Here is a 23,202-nt window from a genome sequence, read left to right as displayed (position 1 = left end):
ACTGGCTAACAGGTAGCTGATCTAGGTCAATGACTTTGAGGTAATGGATCAGCATGACCTGCTGCAGGACAAGTGACTGTATTTTGAACCAGCTGAAGTTTATGGAAGGTGAAGAATGAGATGTAAATAAGCTGGATAATGGAAAAAGTCAGTTTGAGAGAACAAAAAGATCTCCTGTATGACTTTGAAAATAGGTTCTTAGAAACAGAAGGACTGACCTTCATTTTTTCCTTGTCTTGCTTTTTGGTCTGGTATTTACAAAAAAAACCCTGAAAGATAAAACCTAACTACTATTTCTCCATACCCAAACCACCACTGTCTCTGAGCCCTGTTACTCATATTCTTCGGCATAAATAGGAACACATTCATTAATCTTCAAGATGCAAGGTCTGCGCTCCACATAAAAACAGTTTGATGATCTGATTTTGTGGAGTGAATTATGTTTTCTCTGATCTAATAAGAAATTCTAAAAAATGTGGTCTTTATTTTTGGCATACCTATTTTTGGGGGAGCTGGTAATGGGATGGTTTGGGAGAGGCATTGAGGGTGACTTCTGCGATTTCTGAATCACTGTTTCCTGGTTTATTGTGTTGATTGTCCTTTGATCTTGTTACAGAGTCTTCCTTCTGAATATTTATTTTACAATGCTCTGTAAACTTTACAAATTTAAGGCTGTAATTGTAATATTTATTCAACTTTACTGAGTAATTAGTTGGTTGCTTGTTGGGCTCAGGATTTGTCAGTGATATTAAACTGCTCATATTCATTACTTTTGCACCATGTTATCTTTAAATGGGTGATTTTAATATGCACATAGACTGGACTAATCAAATTGGCAAGGGTAGCCTTGAGGGAAAGTTCATAGAGTGTATTACAGATTGTTTCTTGGAGCAATATGTTGTGGAACCAACCAGGGAGCAGGCTATTCTTGATTTGGTTTTGTGTAACGAGATGGGATTAATTAATGATCTCATAGTAAAGGATCCTCTAGGGAAGAGTGAACATAGCATGCTAGAATTTCAAGTTCAGTTTGAGAGCGAGAAACTTGAGTCCCACACTAGTGTTCTGGAGTTAAACAAAGGTAACTACATAGGCATGAGGCCAGATTTGGCCCTCGTGGACTGGGCAGGAAGACTACAAGGTAGGATAGTTGATGAACAGTGGCAGATATTTAAGGAGATATTCAATTCCTCCCAAGTAAAATATATCCCAATGAGGAAGAAAGATGGCAAGAGGGGTGAAATGCATTCAAGGCTAAGCAAGGAAGTTAAAGATAACTTAAAGGCAAAAGCTAAGGCATACCAAATTGCAAAGGTCAGTGCCAGGCTGGAAGATTGGGAAGCTTTATTAATGACTTGGATTCAGGGATAGAAGGTACAATAGCTAAATTTGCAGATGACACCAAAATAGGTGGGAAAGTAAGTTGCAAAGAAGAAATTTACAAATGGATATGGACAGGTTAGGTGAATGGGCCAAAATTTGGCAGATGGAGTTTAACGTGGATAAGCGTGAGATAATCCATTTTGGTCGGAAGAATAAAAAGGCGACTTATTATTTAAATGGAGAGAAGCTTCAGAATGCTTCAGTGCAGAGGGATCTGGGTGTCCTCATGCATGAGTTACTGAAAGCTCGTATGCAAGTACAGCAGGTAATAAGGAAGGCAAATGGAATTTTGGCATTTATTGTTAAAGGCATAGAATATAAAAATAGGGAAGTGTTGTTGCAACTGTACAAGGCATTGGTGAGACCGCACCTGGAGTACTGTGCACAGCTTTGGTCCCCTTACTTGAGGAAGGATGTAATTTCACTGGAGGCGGTTCAGAGGAGGTTCACTAGATTGATTCCAGAAATGCGGGGCTTGTCTTATGAGGAGAGATTGAGCAGTTTAGGCCTATACTCGCTAGAGTTTAGAAGGATGAGAGGAGGTCTAATTGAGGTATATAAGATGCTAAAGGGGATAGACAAAGTAGACGTGGAGCGGATGTTTCCCCTTGTGGGGCATTCTAGAATGAGAGGCCATAGTTTTAGGGTGGTAGATTTAAATCAGAGATGAGGACGAATTACTTTTCTCAAAAGGTCGTAAATCTGTGGAATTCACTACCTCAGAATGCAGTGGATGCCGGGATGCTGAATAAATTTAAGGAGATAGACAGATTTTTAATTAGTAAAGGGAGAGGGCGGGAAATTGGAGTTGAGGCTGAAATTAGATCAGCCATGATCGTAATGAATGGTGGTGCAGGCTCGAGGGACTGAGTTGCCTACTCTTGCTCCTAGTTCTTATGTTCTTATGTCCATGAATTGCATGCAATCCCCAATTCTTAATTTTTAAAAAAATACACAAAATATAAAATAAATATAATAAAGAATGCCAATGGAAAGGAGGAAAAGAGAAAGAAAAATACATTTCCATACAACTTGATCCCACAAAACAACTTAACCTATAGTCATAAGTGTGTATCAGATATTAGAGACTGAAATCATTAATTTCTATCAGACCCACCTTCATAGGTCTTGGGTGGCAGCAGAGCCAGAATCTCATACAACCGTTGCCTAAACACCACTGAAGCACTCTTCAAAGGAGCTCCATAGGATTTGTTAAGTGCAGGCAGTCTAAAAAAATATATTTACCACTTCAGGACACAAGGCAAATTATTGGAGATAGGCAATTTATATAAATTGTTTTGTTATTTATTTCTACACCTTCTGTTACAAGTATTTTAGCCATCAAAAATAACACTAAAACCTCAGTGTTTTAGGCCCACTGAAAGAGAAGAGCTAACCACAAAGATCAACTGTACAGCTGACAAGAAGTAGCAAATGCAACTCTTGGATTTAGGCTAACTTCAGTCGAAATGTTAACTTCTAATAACAAACATTTCTTAACACTGACATAAATTTGTACAGTATAATTCAAATAAGCCCATTATGAAAAATAACCATTAGCAACTTTTTCAGTGGGAGGAGGAACTTTCTCACTGAAATTAGAGGTGTTAATTTCACCTTTTGCCACAGCAGACTTATATTTTAAATCAATTATTTACAAAACACAGATAACATCTCACCAACCATGCATTTACAACAACATCTTTACGCAAAATTTTACAAGCAAAAGATTACATATAACTGTTTGAAAAATACAAATACCTCAAATGACTGGCTATAATACAACTTACTTTGTTGATAAAGCCACAGCGAAAGTAAGGAGTGGAAGGAGTCTCTCAATTACATCATCAGTCAACAAATCTCCGCAATGCAACACAAAGCTTTTCATTGCTAAAAAAAGAGATCAATACAAAGCTAACAATCTTCTTAGAATATTGTTTCAAACTCTACTAAAAAATATTGAGTTGTGAAAATGTAATCATAATAAAACCTACAAAATAAAAACAAGGTGGTATCCATGCACTGAATTGTATCAAGATTCTGTAACTCAAATGCATAATGAATCTTAATGCTTTTGAGTTGTTGAGAGACATTTACATTTACAGCTTCTCTTTTTATTTCAGAAAAATATATTGTTAAAAAAAAATCAGTACTCTGAAACAAAAGACAAAAAGAATGAACAAAGCAAATAAATGAGCAGATGTGTCACCGTTAATTTTGGGTCACAGTATTCCACAAGCATCCTATGAACAAGGCCCAATTGCTTTGCTTTGTAATGAGCCAGCACCCTCAAAACAGTTTGCTTTTTTAAAAACAGAAAGAACAACCAGTGACACTATAATCAACCCTTTAGCCAGAAGGGATAATTTGTCAATATCACTATTTCAGACTTCTTGCTTTTCCCCAAACAGGGAGACAGAAAATTGCACATCTCCCAATGTTAATATTGTCTTAATTAGCACATACAACTTAAACAATGACAAAATGAGTAATGGTTTCCTTCTTTTTTCTTCTATTAAGCACAAAAAACATATACAATGTATTAATGAAGGACTATTTTCTTCAGTTTTATGTTGCACCACTAAGAGTGTCCTTTATTACTACAATTTTTGCTCATGTTATATTAGATTATTCCAACTTGCTGCAATTAGTGCTCACATGATACAGATCGCACTTAGCAGTTAATTTCATTCTGAAACTAGATGGGCTAAGCAAAAGGTCTGCAACATAGTTATGGCCTGCACAGCTGAATCATGTTGCGCAAAGAGATAAATCGTTTTCCTTTTCAACTGCAACAGAGGAGCCACTTTCATTATTCATTCTTACAATTACTGGACAAATTAATTTGTACTACCGGAACATCAAATTAAATTTTTTTACTTCACTAAATGCTGTATTTGAGGTATGTTTGACAATTGGCATCTTCTATGGAATTGACTTGACTTCCTCCCCAACTAAAAATGACTAAATGTGTTTGAAATAAGTACATCTGTGTTGCAAGCCAACAAGAATTTATTTTCAAGCAGATCACTGACAGTCCCAAATATCATACCGCAGAGAGCTCCCGCACGTTCTTCCAGCGTCACCTGCCACGTGAAGCAGTCCCCACGACTCCTCTCCGTTTCCAAGTCCTTTGAAGATTGTGGGAATACACTTTTCCAAAGCAAGAGAATTCTTGGAAGATGGTGGTGAATGACTGCTGGCCCTGGAATTACAAATTGATCAAACAAAAAGTGTCAAGTTTGAAAAACTTGAAAATTGCAAATAGTTCACCCGTTACAAAGACTTGAGAACAAAGAAACATTAAAGAAATAACAGATAAGATCAATTATAAAGAGATATCTTTGACCAATGCTAAAATTTGTAATAATATGTTGCATAAGATGACAGCATGCTGCATTGAGCGAAATGTGCACTTGTTGCACCGTTCTAGTTGAAGTTATGTTAGCGAACATTTAAAAAAAGTACTTTAACAAGTTATTTTAAACATATACAAGCAACATTATTTCAATTTTTTTTTTAAAAAGAGTTGAGGTTCATTTACATACATTGAGAGATTGGCAATTAGATATTTGTTGAAAGGCTCTCCTGTGCTAACACAGTTGGGGATGAGGTTCCTGTGTCCTTATGAAGAAGCACCAAGTGATGTTTCATTTCAAAACATTATGTACTAAGAGCGTGCAGGGATATCAGCGCAGCACTTAAAATCTATATCAAATATAGGGCAATATTATTGAGAGCACAGAGATGAACAAGGATGAACCTGAATGCAAAAGGAATGAGGAGGAATGCAAAACCTCAAGCTTTGCAGTCAGTTGTGAACAGGAAACTCCATCTCCATCCTGATTGACAAGGTAAAGATTAACTGCCTAAAATATGATTTTAATGGGAATTGGAAAAACAGAATCAAATAACATCTCCTCTTGGATAGACTTGGGTTGTTTTCGTTGGAGCAGAGAAGACTGAGGGGTGACCTGATCGAGGCGTACAAGATTATAAGGGGCATGGACAGGGTGGATAGGGAGCAGCTGTTCCCCTTAGTTGAAGGGTCAGTCACGAGGGGACACAAGTTCAGGATGAGGGGCAGGAGGTTTAGGGGATGTGAGGAAAAACCTTTTTACCCAGAGGGTGGTGACGGTCTGGAATGTGCTGCCTGGGAGGGAGGTCGAGGCGGGTTGCTTCACATCCTTTAAAAAGTACGTGGATGAGCACTTGGCACGTCATAACATTCAAGGCTATGGGCCAAGTGCTGGTAAATGGGATTAGGTAGACAGGTCAGGTGTTTCTCACGTGTCGGTGCAGACTCGATGGGCCAAAGGGCCTCTTCTGCACTGTGAGGTTCTGTGATTCTCTGACACTTGGGTAGGTGAGAAAGCTTAGCTTTTCCATCAAGCAGGGTTAGAGGGAGGGAGGCAACTGGTCAACAGTAAAAAAATTAACAATGTTGTCAGTAAGAGGGCAGGTGGGGAAGGTTGTGTATGGTGGGGGGAAGGTAGAAAGGGGTTGGGGTGGTGGAGAAGGAGCACAGCAAGAGTGGTGAGGGTTAGAGATAAAAAGGGGAGGAATGAAAAAATGCAGAATAGATTTGTAGGTGGGTGCTCGATGACTTTGCCTTGATGTTTCTCTTAACATCTGCATCTTTCTGATTATTCTTCCCCAGTCTTATTAATCTTTGTTTCCAGAAGATGTCTCTCGCCATCCACATCTGTGCTTTACTTCAATTCTGAGTCTCCCAATAACATACTCCTTTACCTTGATGTGTGCTATCAATATTTCTGCATCCACTGATTTCTCTGTCTCAACCCGCTTTCTCTGCCTTCTCCACATCCTTGATTTTGCATACCTGGTATGTTCTGGAAATCTATGAGCTAACCATATCTGCCTCAGATTTTTTATAAATGCAGCTGTCGCCTAGCCATGATAGCAGCAATGATATTGCAGTTGTTTCACCAGCTGTCTCCCTTCTGTTGTGCAAAAAGTTGTAATGACAATGTGCGATGTTTCATCCTGGAAAAGCACAATATGAGCAGAGGATTGGTTTCGGACATTCAGCAAGTGCCAGAGGATGGAATAGATGGGGGAGAGTGGGTTTCCACGTGGAACAGCTTCTCGAGTGGCCACAGGACACAGAATATTAGGTCAGCAAAGTTGTAAGTGTGACAAAACAGTGTGTTTATATGTAAACATAATCAAAGCAAGTTTTAATGTAAATTCCGAATTTAAAACATAGAACACACAAAAGGCCAGAGGTAAAATGTCAAAAAGCATGGGAGAAAGTACAAGGCTGAAAGAGGTTGGGGAAAGGCCATAAAGTGATTAGAACATGAGTTTAAATGTAATGCCTCAAGGACCACAGAGCTAATGTAGGATGATGAGCGAGTAGGACTTTGTAAAGGATAGCATAAGGGCAGCTATGTTTCAGATAAGCTGGTTTATGCAGGAGGTACTTAGGAATTGAACGAACTGGTGGCAAGGCAGAGTTGTACATCATTAGTGTAGATATGAGTGTTAGTTCAGGGTCACAAAGAAATACAAGTAATTAACATAACATAGAAACACGGAGTAGGCCATTCAGCCCTTCGAGCCTGCTCCGCCATTTATTATGATCATGGCTGATCATCCAACTCAATAGCCTGCTCCCGCTTTCTCCCCATACCCTTTGATCCCTTTCGCCCCAAGAGCTATATCTAGCTCCTTCTTGAAAACATAGAAAGTAGTTGAGACCAAAACATTGTATGTTAACGAATTCCACAGGCTCACCACTCTCTGGGTGAAGAAATTACAACACAATTACAGGCCATTTGTCCCAATAGATCTATGCCAGTGTTTAGGCTCCACACAAGCCTCCCCCTACCCTTCTTCTTTGAGCCCCATCAAGATACCCTTCCATTCCTTTCTCACTTCTGTATGCCTGCAGATATTTGAGGTAGAAAAGGGACATAAATGCAGATCCATGGGTAGCAGCAGGTTTGGGGGGGGGGGGGTGCGTGCGATGGAGAAATAAGCCATTTCTCGAGATACAATGGCCATGTGTGGATCAGACAAGAACCAAACAAAGATAGTTCTATAGAGATGGATAGCAACATAGTCGCAGAAAGTGACATTCATGACTTTGATCAAAGCTTTTTCGGTAGGGTAGGAGGGGGGAAATGGGGCTGGAGGGATTTGAAAATGGAATTTTGAAAAGATTTTGCTGCAAGGTAACAACATGATTAAAGAGGAGAAAGGGAAGTTTAGAAATGGGGCGTTAGTTTACAAGGATAGATGTGTCAAACCTTTGTCACACATTTGATGTGTCTTCACCAGGCTTTTTAATTATCAGCTGTAGTCTCACAGACCAAGATATCTTCAAAATAATTAAGAATCCTGCAAAATTTCCCCAAAGTGCCAGTGGTCACGATTAAATAAATGCTAATGATCCATCATCTTGCACTAATTAAATTTTGTTCAGTAATATCAATAGGCAAAACTATCTTACCTAGTGTCATAAGTGCAGAAAACAGAAGCCAACCTGCTTGAGTGCGCTGTATTGAAAGGCGACTAGTTTGGATCGCTGTACGTAGAAAATCCTCTGCTTGGGTCATAATCAACTGGAACATTTGAATTTAAAAATAGGTCTTAAATATACATTGAATGTACATGAATAAAATTAATTTGTTAAACAGTGCAATATAAATAATAAATTAAAACAGAAGTAGGAAAATGACTAATGACAAAATATTTGGTATTCAAAAACAACTAACATTAAAATGTAACTGATTAGATCTTAAAGGAAAGCAGCATCTCTTTCTAACCCAACAGTTCTTAATTACAATTTATTTCTGCTTCTGAATCTTCAAAATTTTTCTTGTCCAAATAAATGTTAGCAAAATCATCACCTTTCCTTTCCCATGAGGGATACCCAATGGACAATGCTGCACTGCTCCTAACAGTGCTGCAATTGCAAAACTGTAACCAGTTACTGCTTCAGGGGAAGATCTGAGAGCACTCAGACGTTCAGTGCAACGATCCAGAAGAGGAGAAACCTGAGATGGCAAGGCTACTGCAAAACAACGCAAACACCAAGCTGCAGCTAATCTAGCTGAAACACTGGGATGGAGCAGCACTGAAATGACTTTCTCCAGCACACCTGACAGGAGAAGAGATGTACAAATTAGTGTTCCACCTGCATTTTCAAATAGAAACATCAACTTCAGCTTTTCACTGATACATTCAAAAATTCTGCCTACAAGCTACAGTTAGTTTGTTCTATACACTTGATTACATGCATACTGATAACACAAAAGCAAGTAGAGATGAGGAAGACCAGGCAACTGGGCATATCCTTCCATAGAAATTGATAGTTCACTCCCACACCCCAAAATCTGAATGACATCATAGTTTTTCCATTCACTACCTTCCCCAGAAGATCACTGCAGGTGATCACATCAGCCTTGAAATTCTCTTCTACCATTTTGTGCCCATGTCTGCTCTCTGATTTTACTCTCTGGAAAATTTATAAAAAGTCAATGGTTATCAGTGTATTTTACTTCTGACCTACTGTCTGTGAAAATTCTTCAATGTGATAAGCTCCTTAGCCGTGCCCACTGGTTGGACACCTGAAGATGCCCTTGAATTGGTGCCAGGATCAAACTAACAACAGAAAAGGTGAAATCCACACTTGAGGTCAGCAGAAAGTGCCATCACTGCTGACTGCAAAACTCAAGACCATCATTTTAATATATTTCATGATTCACTATGTACTGTGTAGTTAGTATCTCCAGGTGCATTAGAAACATAGTGCAAATTTGATGGCAGTTGTATGAGGCATGTGTAGCATCAGTCCTCTTGGGTGGTCCTACACATGACCTGCTAATGGATTTCTTTCAGTAACAATTTCAACTGGATGCAATACACTTAGATCACGAAACATTCTTTAGGCACCTCCCACAGTACCACGACAGAAATAAATAAACTTTGCAAGATGAAGTAAAAAGTTCATTCCCTGACCATAGTTTTAAATTGGCAACAAAAATTAGTTCCAATAATTAAATATGAATATAATAAGTAATGAGAGATGGAGAGTTTGTATAGGTAATAAGTGATAAAGAGTGACTTGAACCAATCTTATGCCAGCTTGGAATAAATACCTTAAATGGTGATAAAATCTGAATTATTAAGTTTAGTGCAAGGCAAGACAGCTTCCTGACACTAAGATAAAAGCAAAATACTGCAGATGCTGGAAATTTGAAATAAAAACAAAAAGTACTAGAAAAACTCAGCAGGTCTGGCAGCATCTGTGGAAAGAGAAACAGAGTTAACGTTTCGAATCCGTATGACTTTTCTTCAGAACTCTGAAAAAGAGTCATAAGGCCTCGAAATGTTAATTGTTAACAGGATAATATCCATAATATATATAAGTCATGGAATCTCTTGTGGAATGAGTGACCACATGATTACATTCAATCAGCAGCAGCAAGTGCCAGGTACAAATCATGGGCCATTAGTAAAACAAAAAAAACTTAAATTTAACAAGGGGCAAACTCATGTCATTTTCACATCCTTTAATGCAAAAAGTGAAAGCACTGCAGAAACATTAACATTCGGATGAAAATGCTGGAGAACAGCAACTTCAGCTGAGAATTTTGGTATTAGATTTGCCAACAGACCAAAGAGTATACATCTTTACACCAAAATTTACACCTGTCATATTACCTATGGTGGAATCTTGAAGCAGTGGGGCAGCAGTAGAACCAAGGCCTTGCACTAGACTGCCCAACTCTTGGAGGGCACAAACAAGCACATGTTGGCTGGCAGACACGTCCATTGTACCCACCTTCGTCTCCATATTACTGTCACTCAATGCAGCATCTGGCAATAAAGATAAACTTAAATTAAAATATTGTAGAAACCAAATGATAATATCACACAAACCATAACTGCTGTATTCACAGTTGAAAATTGGTAACACATCCATAATATTTATGAATAAAAGAGATGAGCTCAACAGCTAAAGCAACCCGCAGAATTGAAAATATGAACCTTAACATTCGCTCACATTTACAGTTTACAATTTGTCCAATGTCTAATTTTTCATGCCTGACTGAAGCACTGGTAGTTCTAATGGACAATCAAACTAGTGAACTTCAGTGAAAGTCAAAATATAGTAAAAGGGACCCAATAAGAGCAAAGAAATCTTAAAGATACAGTAAAGAAAAACTGGATATTCTAAATTTGTGAAATAAAAAAGTGAGGTATAGATTTTATAGCTCAGCACTGCATTATCTCATGTAAAATAAAAGCAACACAGGGCTAAAATAAAAATAAATCAGTGAAAGTTTAGGGGGGAGTTGGTGGCCGAGTGATAATGTCACTGGAATAATCAAGAGGCTCAGTCTATTGCTCTGGGGACATGGGTTCAAATCCCACCACTGCAGCTGGTGGAATTTGAATTCAATGAATTAATAAATCAGGAATTGGAAGCTAGTATCAGTAATGCTGACTATGAAACTTTCATCAATTGCTGTAAAAACTCATCTGGCTCACTAATGTCCTTTAGGGAAGGAAATCTGCCATCCTTACCTGGTCTGGCCTACATACGATTCCAGAGCCCCACAATGTAGTTGACTCTTAACTGCCCTCCAAAATGATTGGCAAGACATTTACAGCAATTAGGGATGGGCAACAAATGTTGGCCTTGCTAACAATGCCCACATCCCATGAAAGAATAAAAATATTTGTAAGTTCAACTCCTCATGCAGATTAATCTGTATTGTAACAAGATACGTTCTAAGCAATGGCTCACAAAGTAAAAATGTTAATCATAAAATGGGATCCTTTTTAATGATGTTTAGCTTGCCATACAGATTTCATTATGAAGAACAGTAAACAAAGCACAAAATAAATAAATTGAGAGGCAGTCACTACGCAGAGCCAGAATAGTAATAGTAGAAGTTGCAATAAATGTCTTAAACTAAACATGTACTGTGTATGTCCACATACAAAAATATATCTTTGACATACAGGCACTTCTTGTTTGACATGAACATTCATTTAGGTTGGTTCTAATTTCATACCTACAGCCTTCTTCTGTTTACCCACAGCCTGACAGATCTCTTTAGCTGCTGCAATCTGAGCTTTCTCTCCGCGCAGACTTCCTACTGTAGCTCGAAGGATAAATGAAACACAATGGCGACAACATATGGCATCGATTTGAGTCTGAGTAGCTTTTGGGTGGGACACCAACTCCAAAATGTGTGCAAGTAGGGCAGCAAAATTCAATTCCAACCACTGACCACCCAGTGTGGAAACAAAAGCAACATAAGCCTACAAAAGATGAATCAATGAAAATTATGATAGCTTCTAATTCCAAATACTCAACAAAATCTATTTGAAAAACATTACACAATAAAGTTAATTATTTATTTACATCACCTATATAGGGTGTTATCTTAAACATAACACGAAAATTAGTAACATGTAGCTCAGTTTTGTCTCATTAATTTACGGTGTGATGACCTTTGACCTAGAGTCAGTAATCACAAGGAAAATTTGTAATTACTTTTTAGATAATAAGAAATATTGGTTATGTGACATGATGGCCCTTGACCTTGTACAGTACCAAAAGGGAGTTAAAATATGGAGGCCATGTGGCAGAGACAGGGGGCTGGAAAGAGCAAAGGTGGTCAGCATGCTGAGTCAGGGAATAGGATTCCTGAGCGGTTGGAAAGCATGTTAATGACGCTGCCACTGTTTCATTTCCAAGTGACTCAAAGTCCAAAACCAGCCATTTTGTGTGAAGGTAAAGGCGATTATGGTTGATCCACACTGCCATGACCAACAGAAGCTGAGAGTTGAGAAGGTTTCAAAAAGAAGTGCGCCATTGTGTGGAAGACTGCACCGGCAGAACCTGTTTCCTAGACACTGTTGCTTGCGGAGAATTGGCTACATCCTTGAAGGGAAGAAACTGGAATTCAGCCCTAGGGAGATCCGGACTTGGAAGAACTTTGTGGCTGAAAATGTTGGCCATACAAGCGAAGTGGGCTGCGTAGAAACTCTGAGATAGTCTTTGTATCTGCTACTCCATGTGTAACTTATAGTTCAAGCCAACTGCGATTTGCCTGTTAATTTATGTTGATTCTGATTTGTGTAAGAATAAAAATTACACAAAGGGAAATCATGTTCGGTAATTTCTTAATTTAGGGGTTGTTTGGTAAATCTGGTTTCTTTTGGTTACAGATTCCCCATGAGAATTTAACACTGGGATGCGGACATCACTGGTAAGGCCAGCATTTATTACACACCCCCAATTGTCCTCAAGAAGATGGTGATGAGCCACCATTTTAAACTGCTATAATCCATGTGGTGTAGGCATACCCACAATGTTGTGGAGAAGGAATTCCAAGATTTGACCCAGCAACAATGAAGAAACGATGATGTATTTTCAAGTCGCGATGATGTGTGATTTGGAGGTGAACTTGTGGGTGCTGTTGGGAGCTGCACTCATCCAGACAAGTGGAGAGTATTCCATCACTCTCCTGACTTGTGCCTTGTAGATGATGAACAGGCTTTGGGAGTCAGGAGATGAGCTACTCACCGTAAAATTCCCAGCCTCTGGCCTCTCTTGGTCACCACTGTATTCATTTGGCTGGTCCAGTTAAGTTGCTGGTCAATGGTAACCCCAAGTGTCTTGATATTGGGCGATTCAGCGATGGTAATGTCATTGAGCATGATAGGGAGATGGCTGGATTTGTGTTATTGCAGATGGTCATTGCCTGGCACTGGTATGGCACGAATGTCACTTGCCAGTTATCAGCCCAAGCCTAAATGTTGTCCAGAGCATACTGCATGCAGACATGGACTATTATTATCTGATGAGTTATGAATGGTACTGAACATTTTACAACCATCAGCGAACATCCCCACTTCTGACCTTACAATAGAGGGAAGGTCATTGATGAAGCAGCTGAAGATGTTTGGGCCTAGGACACTACCCGGAGGAACTCCTGCAGCGATGTCCTGGGGCTGAAGTAATTAACCTCCAACAGCTTCAATCACCTTCCAAGTACGATTGCAGCAAGCGGAGAGTTCTCTCCGAGTGCCATTTACTTCAATTTTGCTTGGAGTCCTTGGTGCCATACTTGGTCAAATGCAGCCTCACAGACATCTGACATTCAACTCTTTTGTCCACATTTGGACTAAGGCCAAATGAGGTCTGGAGCTGATTGATTCCAGTGGAACCCAAACTGGTCTTCAGGTGAGCAGATTATTACGATCCAAGTGGTGTTTGACAGCTCTGTCGATGACATCTTCATTACTTTGCTGCTGATTAAGAGTAGATTGATGGGCGATGGGCCTCTAATTGGCCGTATTGGGTTTGTCCTTTCTTTTTGTGGACAGAATGTATCTGGACAATTTTCCACATTGTCAGGTAGATGCCAGTTTTGTAGCTGTACTGACTTGGCTAGGGGTGCGGTTGGTTCTGGAATCATAGAATCAAAGAATGGTTACAGCACAGAAGGAGCACAAGTCTTCAGCGCTACAGTCAGAATGTTATCAGGGCCCAGAGCCTTTGGTGTGCCCAGCACACTCAGCCATTTCTTGATTTCACATTGAGTGAACCAAATTGACTAAAGACTGGCATATATGAAGCTGCAGACCCGAGGAGATTGATTAATCATTTACTGAGAATTTGATTTGAAACCAACCACAAGATCAAAAAAATCACGCTTCCAATCTTAATGATGGTTTGCTTCTGTAGAATTAACCAGTTGTCAAGTGTACAACTGGTATCGTACACCACACAGCAAAAGACCATTTCCCCAGAAAATGAAGGGGTTGGTCACAAGCAAACAGCAAAAATCGAAAACATTCCAGGATTGTGACAATAGCATTTCAAAAAGCAAACTATCACTCAAATATTTTAAAATTTTCCAGAGATTCTTATATAACATCTATCAGGCATCAACCTTACTTCCTTCTTTGATAAATAAAAATGATCATATGTTCAAATGATTAAAAAAAACACAAAGGCAAAACACAAATGTAATTTCTAACCTGAGTTACTCCAATCCTAATATCCCGGTTCACAGAGCTGCCTCCCTTTAGCATCTCTCCACTGACTCGCAAGAAACCACTGCCTCCTCGCAAGAACCCAGAAGCCAGCAACTCCATTGCTTCCTCCAGCGAGGTTTTACGAACAACCTGCCTTGCACCTGAGAGAAAAATGAATAATTGATATTAATTAAAAAGCACTAAACTCATATGCCACAGTCACACGCAGCAGAGGTTTTTCCAATATATTTTCTAGATTATTGATTAATCTACTCATAGGGAAAATTGAATCTATGGTATTAAAATAGAAAGACTCAATGCAGACTTCCAGTCCACACATGCTGGTCAATGCGAACAGACCAGAATTCAAATCTTTGTTTCATGTGTTACAATCCCCATAGAAACTGATAACATTTTGAAAATCGAAAGTAATCCCCACAAAGCTAACAGGAAGAAAGCTAATGCGCAAGATTTAACTTTTTATAACTTTTACTATAACAAACCAACTAAAATCAACATACAAGAACACAAGAAATAGGAACAGCAGCAGACAATATAGTCCATGGAGCCTGCTCCGCTATTCAATATGATCATGGCTGATCTGAGGCTTCAACTCCATTTTTCCATCCACTCCCCATATCCTTTAATTCCCTTAGACACCAAATATCTGCCCATCCTGGCCTTAAACATATTCAACGATGGAGCATCCACAACCTTCTGCAGCAGAGAAATCCAAAGATTCACAACCCTGAGTGAAGTTCTCCTCATCTCAGTCCTAAATGATCAGCCCCTTATCTTTTTTTAAAATTTAATTTTATGGGGTGTGGGCTTCACTGGCTAGGCCAGCATTCATTGCCCATCCCTAATTGCTTTTGAGAAGGTGGTGGTGAGCTGCCTTCTTGAACCATTGCAATCCCTGTGGTGTCGGTACACTCACAGTGCTGTTTGGGAGGGAGTTCCAGGATTTTGACCCAGCGACAGTGAAGGAACAACGATATATTTCCAAGTCAGGATGGTGAGTAGCTTGGTGGGGAACTTCCTGCTTGTGGTACTCCCATGTATCTGCTGCCCTTGTCCTTCTAGATGGTAGCTGTCATGGGTTTAGAAGGTGCTGCCAAAGGAGGCTGACATTGTACCCCCGTCCTATAGACTCCCCAAGAGGCAGAAACAATCTCTCTGCGTCCACCTTTTCAAGCCGCTTCAGAATTTTGTAGGCTTCGATGAGATCACCTCTCATTCTTCTAAACTCCAGAGAATATAAACCCAATTTACTCAGCCTCTCATCATAGGGAAACCCCCTCATCCCAGGGGCCAATTTAGTGAACCTTCACTGTACTGCCTCCAAACCAAGTATATCCTTTCTGAAATATGGAGGTCAAAACTGCACAGAGTATTCCAGATGTGGTCTCACCCAAACCCTGTACAATTGTAGCAGGACTTCTTTACTCGTGTAATCCAATCCCCTTGTAATAAAGGTCAACATGCCATTTGCCTTCCTAATTGCTTGCTGCACCTGTATGCTAACTTTCTGCGTTCTTTGTACAAGCACACCCAAGTCTCTGTGAACATCAAAACTTATAAGTTTCACACCTTTTAAAAATATACTGCTTTTCTATTCTTAAGACCAAAGTGAATAACTTCACACTTCCCTACCTAAAACTCCATTTGCCATCTTGCAGCTCACTGATTTAAACTCTCTACATCTCTCTGCAGCCTGTGTCCAATGCAGCAAGCCAAGGACGGACATGTGGGCATGTGAGCAGGGTGGAGTGTTGAAATGGCAGGCGACAGGGAGGTCTGGGTAATGCTTGCGGACAGACCGAAGGTGTTCTGCCATGGCACCTTCCCATGCAACCACAGAAGGTGCAACACCTCCCCCTTTACTTCCCCTCTCCTCACCGTCCAAGGGCCCAAACACTCCTTTCAAGTGAAGCAGCATTTCACTTGCACTTCCCTCAATTTAGTCTACTGCATTCGTTGCTCCCAATGCAGTTTCCTCTACATTGGAGAGACCAAACGCAGACTGGGTGACTGTTTTGCAGAACACCTTCGATCTGTCTGCAAGCATTACCCAGACCTTCCTGTCGCTTGCCATTTCAACACTCCACCCTGCTCTCATGCCCACATGTCCGTCCTTGGCTTGCTGCATTGTTCCAGTGAAGCTCAACGCAAACTGGAGGAACAGCACCTCATCTTCCAACTGGGCACTTTACAGCCTTCCGGACTGAATATTGAGTTCAACAATTTTAGATCATGAACTCTCTCCTCCATCCCCACCCACTTTCCGATTCCCCCCCTTTTTTTTCAATAATTTATGTAGATTTTTCTTTTCCCACCTATTTCCATGTCTCTTAAATGTATTTCCAGCCATTGTTTTATCTCTACCTTTTAGCCTTTTTCGATCCCTTCACCCCACCCCACTCCCACTAGGGATATCTGTACCTTGTTTGTCCTGCTTTCTACCCTTAATTAGCACATTCCTTAGATAATATCACCACCTTCAACACCTCTTTGTCCTTTTGTCTGTGACATCTTTTGGTTATCTCCACCTATCACTGGCCCTCTATCCAGCTCTACTTGTCCCACCCCCCTTAAACTAGCTTATATTTCACCTCTCTTCTATTTTTACTTAGTTCTGTTGAAGGGTCATTCGGACTCGAAACGTTAACTGTGCTCCTCTCCGCAGATGCTGCCAGACCTGCTGAGTTTTTCCAGGTATTTTTGTTTTTCGTTTTGGATTTCCAGCATCCGCAGTTTTTTGCTTTTTTTCCTTTTAGCAAAACCATGTTGACTTGTTCTAATCATACTATGCTTTTCTAAGTGCATTGTTAACTCTTCCTTAGTAATAAATTCCAGCATTTTCCTAACAACTGATGTTAGGCTCACTAGCCGAGTTCAGTTTTCGCTCTCTCCTCCTTTCTTGAAAAGTGGTGTAACATTTGCTAACTTCCAATCTAATGGGGCCGTTCCCAAATTTAAGGAATTTTGGAAAATCATAGCCAGTGTATCCAATATCTCTGCAGCTATCTCTTTTAGAACCGTAGGGTGTAGGTCATCAGCTCTCAAGGATTTGTCAGATCTTCGTCCCTCATATTTCAGCAATATGTATTCTCTGCTGATATTAATTTCCTGAATTTCCGCAATTTTTAGCCCCTAGGTTACCATCTATTTCTGATATGAAACTTGTGTCTTCTACGGCGAAGGCAGACTCAAAAAAAATTTTTGTTCAATGTCTCTACTATTTCCTCATTCCCCATGATAATTTCTCCTGTCTCTGCTTCTCTAAGGGACCAATGTTTATTTTAGCTACTCTCTTCCTCTTTATATACTTATAAAAGCTCCTACAATGTGTTTTTATATTCCTGGCTAGTTTACTCTCATGTTGTATTTTTTCCCTTTTCATCAAATTTTTGGTGGCACTCTGCTGGTTTCTAAAACACCCCATATCCTCAGATTGGACTGCTTTTTGCAACACTCTATGGCTGTTCTTTTAATCTAATACTATCCTTAATTCCCGAGTGAGCCACGGATTGGTCTTTCGCACTGAGTTTTTGTTTTTCAATGGAATGTATCTTTGTTGAAGATTTTGAATTGTTTCTTTAAATATTTACCACTGCTCATTTACCTCCATACCTTTTAGTCTATTTACCCAATTAACTGTAACCAGTTCTCCCCTCATACTTACATAATTGGCTTTAAAACTCTTGTTTGTGATTGGAGTATGGCACTTTCAAACTTAACATGGAATTCAATGATATTATGATCACTGTCTCCCAGAGGATCTTTTCCCACGACATTACTAATTAACTCTGCTTCATTACACAATGCTAGATCTAAGATAGTTTTATCCCTAGTCAGTTCCACAATGTATTGCTACAAGAAACTAGCACCTATGCCTGTTTGGTGTGCAGGTTGTCTTGTGTTGTAACTTCACCAGGTTCACGCCTCATTTTTAGGTATGTCTGGTGCTGCTTCTGGCATGCCCTCCTGCAGTCTTCATTTAGCCAGGGTTGATTCCCTGTCGTGGTGGTAATGGTAAGTAGGGGTTATGCCAAGCCATGAGTTTACAGATTGTGATCGAGTACAATTCTGCTGTTGCTGATGGCTCACAGATCCTCATGGTCAAGGGGTATGGGTAGAGATCAGGAGTATGGCTTTGAGATAGAGGATCAGCCATAATCATATTGAATGGCGGAGCAGGCTCGAAGGGCCGCATGACCTACTCCGGCTTCTATGTTTCTATGGTGCCAATTCTTGAGTTGCTAGATCTGTTTGAAATCTATCTCATTTAACACGATGAAGGGTATCCTCAATGTGAAGACGGGACTTTATCTCCACAAGGTGGTCACTCCTAACAACACTGTCATAGATGTATCTGCGGCAGGCACAGTGAGGATGAAGTCGTAGAGTACATTCTGTGCCCCTGCCACCCTCAGTGCTTCCTCAAGTGGTGTTCAACATGGAGGAGTACGGATTCATTACCTGAGGAGGCCTGTGCGTGGTAATTAGCAGGAGATTTACTTGCCCATGTTTGATCTGATGCCAGAGCAAGGGGCCTCGACAGCTGAAGGCATGGCTGCCAATGGCTTGGTGAAACAGGTGTCACAAAAGAGGTTAACGTTGGAGGAATGAAGAATTCTAGAGAGGTTGTCGGGCAGATGAAGTTTGCCGAGCTAGAGCTAGAAAATGACATGGTCTTGAAGTAATTTTAAATGCAAGAATGATAAATTTTAAAAATTGAGGCATTGGGGGTCTGGGAAATAACATAGGTCAGTGAGGCCAAGAGTGATGGTGAATGGAACTTGGCATGGGAACATGGCATCAGCAGAATGTTATTAGCTAGGATAGCACTATAATAGTCAAGTTTAACAGTGGGAAAGGCATGAATAGCTAAGTTTGTGGCAGGGGAAAACAATGTTACTTAAGTGGAAGATGACAATTCCAAATACAGAACAGTACTGAGAGAAGCTCCAAGGAGGCCCAGAACAACATGGCACAGTGCAGCTTGAACTATCAAGCAGACCTGGTTGGAACAAATAAGGTTTAAATTGTATGAAAATTTTAATACTAACTCAAACTTTTGAGTTAGTATTAAAAATTTCGTACAATTTAAACCTTATTTGTCTAACTTTGAACTGGATTTTTAACTCAGAAACTTTTCAGAGTTAAACATCCAGTTTAAAGTTAGACATAGCTGGTTAAAAAAGGGCCATACATGCACAATGGGTGACTCAAGTTGGACAGTTAGATTAACCAATTTTTAAAAAGCATTTTGCTGGATTACTTCAAGCTCAGGGATGCATGTTCCCCACTTGCACAAAAATCACTGTTGGCATAACTGCAATAATTATCAATTTAATCAGATCCAGACATCCAGAAATAAACACTAAATCTGTTATATTCTTATTGTTACTTTGATATTGAAATAATATTTCCGAATCCAAATTGGTTCAAATAAAATTACAACAAAAAATTCCAACAGTTCAAGTATAGCACCTACCTGAACCCTGCTTAGGCACCACAGCTGTAGCCAGGATAGTGCCCAGCAATTTTGAAACGGACACACGTACATCATAGTTAGAACCTTCGAAGGCTTTAAAGCAAAGTGTAGTAACGTTCTCTAATTCTGTGGTCCACATGAACACAGCTTCATTTTGAAGTTCCAAAAGACACTTAAAAAGTAAAAACATTACAATTTTTCAGAATTCACATTGTAGTAATCATGGTACTACTAAGTCTATCAGGAGCCAGAGAGCATCACTGAATATTATGCCCTAATTCTACTGATCAAATATTCTGGTAAACCATTCAATGTCAATACATAACTTCACCATATCTCAAAACATTGTGAAACAGCCAGCCTTTTTAAAACGGACAATGAAGCAACAATTGCACAAGATCAGTTAAGATATGACATGCAGCTCAAGAACTCATATTCTCAGTTATGAAAATGCATGTCTGAATGGGAAAGAAAGGTGGGGCTGGGGTAAACATTAACTCCTGTTGCCAAGCAGAAAAGCATAAGCAATGGTTGCACTTGCACATTCAGTCTCCTAAGTGTCAATGTTAATGCCCAAGGAGAATTATAATTAAAAGGGCCAGGGGGCTGGGTGGCAAGGAGAAAATGACTGCCAAAAGTTTTGTGCAGTGTTAACCGGGGGTGGAGCAGTGAGTTTTATTCAGTTTAGGATAAAAGCCAATCTGTGCCGAGTCCGATATTAGAAATATAAAACATTCATTGTGCATCTAAATGAAATGAATGCTGCATCCTGAAGAGGGTTCACTATGGAGCTGTTACCCAAGTTGGAAAGGCTTTGTGGAGGGAGTTCTTACACAGCACAGTTAGCAATTAATGGAATTTTTAATCCCAGGGTGATGGTCTCGGGTCTGACACTGGTGACAATCATAAGAACTAGGAGCAGGAGTAGGCAAATCAGCCCCTCAAACCTACCCCGCCATTCATTACGATCACGGCTGATCTCATTTCGGCCTCAACTCCAATATCCCGCCCTCTCCCCATAACCTTTCAACCCATTACTAATTAAAAATCTGTCTATCTCCTTAAATTTATTCAGCGTCCCAGCATCCACTGCACTCTGAGGTAGTGAATTCCACAGATTCATGACCCTTTGAGAAAAGTAATTCCTCATCTCTGATTTAAATCTACCATCCCTTAGCCTAAAACTATGGCCTCTCGTTGTAGAACGCCCCACAAGGGGAAACATCCACTCCACGTCTACTTTGTCTATCCCCTTTAGTATCTTATATACCTCAATTAGATCTCCCCTCATCCTTCTAAACTCTAGCGAGTATAGGCTTAATCTCTGCACAATCTCTCCTAATAAGACAAGCCCCACATCTCTGGAATCAATCTAGTGAACCTCCTCTGAACCGCCTCCAGTGCAACTACATCCTTCCTCAAGTAAGGGGACCAAAGCTGTGCACAATACTCCAGGTGCGGTCTCACCAATGCCTTGTACAGTTGCAACAACACTTCCCTATTTTTATATTCTATTCCTTTAGCAATAAATGCCAAAATTCCATTTGCCTTCCTTATTACCTGCTGTACCTGCATACTAGCTTTCAGCGATTCATGCACGAGGACACCCAGATCCCTCTGCACTGAAGCATTCTGAAGTTTCTCTCCATTTAAATAATAAGTCGCCTTTTTATTCTTCCAACCAAAATGGATTACCTCATACTTATCCACGTTAAACTCCGTCTGCCAAATTTTGGCCCATTCACCTAACCTGTCCATATCCATTTGTAAATTTCTTATTTCCTCATTGCAACTTACTCTCCCACCTATTTTGGTGTCATCTGCAAATTTAGCTATTGTACCTTCTATCCCTGAATCCAAGTCATTAATATAAATCGTAAATAGTTGGGGCCAAAGGACCAAACCCTGTGGCACCCCACTAGTTACAGCTTGCCATCCAGAAAAAGACCCATTTATCACGACTCTCTGCTTTCCGTTGGTTAGTCAATCCTCTATCCAAGCTAATATATTACCCCTAACTCCATGTGATCTTATCTTTATTTGTCTTTTTTTTATTCAAAATACTGAACAAAGATATATTAATAGAACACACAGTTAATAAGAAAACGCACATTCAAGTTCTTTCACTAAAGCTAATCTTCCGTTTCCAGAAATTCACTGAGATTTCCTAAATTTTGGCTAGGCATGGGAATACACAATTGTCTAAATATCTGCTAATGACTAAAATTCAAGGTAAAACAATGTTGAAGCGAAACATTAAAAATTACAATTATTTTTGTCATTACAAGAACCTGATTTTTAAAATAGTTTACCTCGGAGTAGATGCAATTTTTTTCAATTAACTGATTTTGTGGCAAAGGAGACAGTTGTTAGATACCAGCTTGCAAAAAATGCATAATTCAGTGACAGAAAGCAGAGATGCACTTTAAAGCATCCCTCACTTTAAACATTCACAATCTCTTGACACACAAACTGACACGGCATCTATGCATGTGCAGGAAATGCTCCCTCTTGTGTTGCGACACAATTAAACACAGCTAGGGCTTGGGGGTGGAGGGTGAAACAACAAGGAAACGGTGGTGAAAGGCACAGAGGAAGCAGGGCTTTACAGGAGGGTACATATCATGAAAAAAGTGTGATCACATTTATCAGTATCATTTTCAGCCACCATTCAATTCCATGTTTTAAGATTTTAAATTGCCATTATGCAAGAAACAAAGAATGATCTTGTACTCCTCCTCATGAAAGGTTACAAGAACATGCAAAGGGGCTCAGAAGCAAGTCATTGACTTGCCTAGCCAAGTGAAGTTAATGTGAAATTAGGTAATGAGAAAAAATATTTAGAGGTTCTGACACAGAAAGAGCTACTCAGCCAAATCAACCTTCATCAATGACCACCCCCCCACAAGAGCAAATAGTTCTGATTCTTCTTCTCATATAGGCAATAGTAGGCAGCACCTACTATTTCATCCACTTATTCATCGTAATCATGAATGTTGACAGTTTCTCACTCAACCACTAATCCTAGAAGTGAATTCCACAGCCTCATGCTTGAAGAAGTTTCTTCTGTCCTCTGTTAAGAATCTCATAGATTTAGTCTTGTTCCTGCAATCATTTGATCTTGACCCCCTTAGCCTTTGGGAGCATCTTAACCATCTTCGATCCTTTCATAATTCCAAACCATATATTATCCCATTATCTATGTTATTCTAACAAAAAAGATGCAGTTTGAACATTTCATCAGATTTCCTCATGCTGGGTGGGATCCTAATGATGTTTTATGCCCT

The 23,202-nt window shown here is 39.8% G+C and overlaps 1 protein-coding gene across 5 annotated transcripts in view; it reads right to left on the bottom strand.

The window, feature by feature from the left end:
- Positions 1-23,202, bottom strand: part of heatr5a (HEAT repeat containing 5a) — a 170,015-nt gene that overhangs the window by 103,355 nt on the left and 43,458 nt on the right. For all 5 annotated transcript variants that reach the window (XM_078562846.1, XM_078562845.1, XM_078562848.1 and 2 more), the window contains 9 exons: positions 19,916-20,087; positions 14,419-14,576; positions 11,439-11,688; positions 10,078-10,233; positions 8,262-8,512; positions 7,862-7,973; positions 4,436-4,588; positions 3,174-3,273; positions 2,501-2,610 (listed from right to left, as the gene is read on the bottom strand). In XM_078562846.1, coding sequence (XP_078418972.1) covers positions 2,501-2,610; positions 3,174-3,273; positions 4,436-4,588; positions 7,862-7,973; positions 8,262-8,512; positions 10,078-10,233; positions 11,439-11,688; positions 14,419-14,576; positions 19,916-20,087 — 1,462 coding nt within the window. The remainder of the gene's footprint in view (positions 1-2,500; positions 2,611-3,173; positions 3,274-4,435; positions 4,589-7,861; positions 7,974-8,261; positions 8,513-10,077; positions 10,234-11,438; positions 11,689-14,418; positions 14,577-19,915; positions 20,088-23,202) is intronic.

This window comes from Cetorhinus maximus, chromosome 18 (assembly GCF_964194155.1).
Source record: "Cetorhinus maximus chromosome 18, sCetMax3.hap1.1, whole genome shotgun sequence".
Taxonomy (NCBI): domain Eukaryota; kingdom Metazoa; phylum Chordata; class Chondrichthyes; order Lamniformes; family Cetorhinidae; genus Cetorhinus; species Cetorhinus maximus.
The sequence above is the reverse complement of the archived record's forward strand: the minus strand, read 5'-3'. Positions and strand labels throughout refer to the sequence as shown.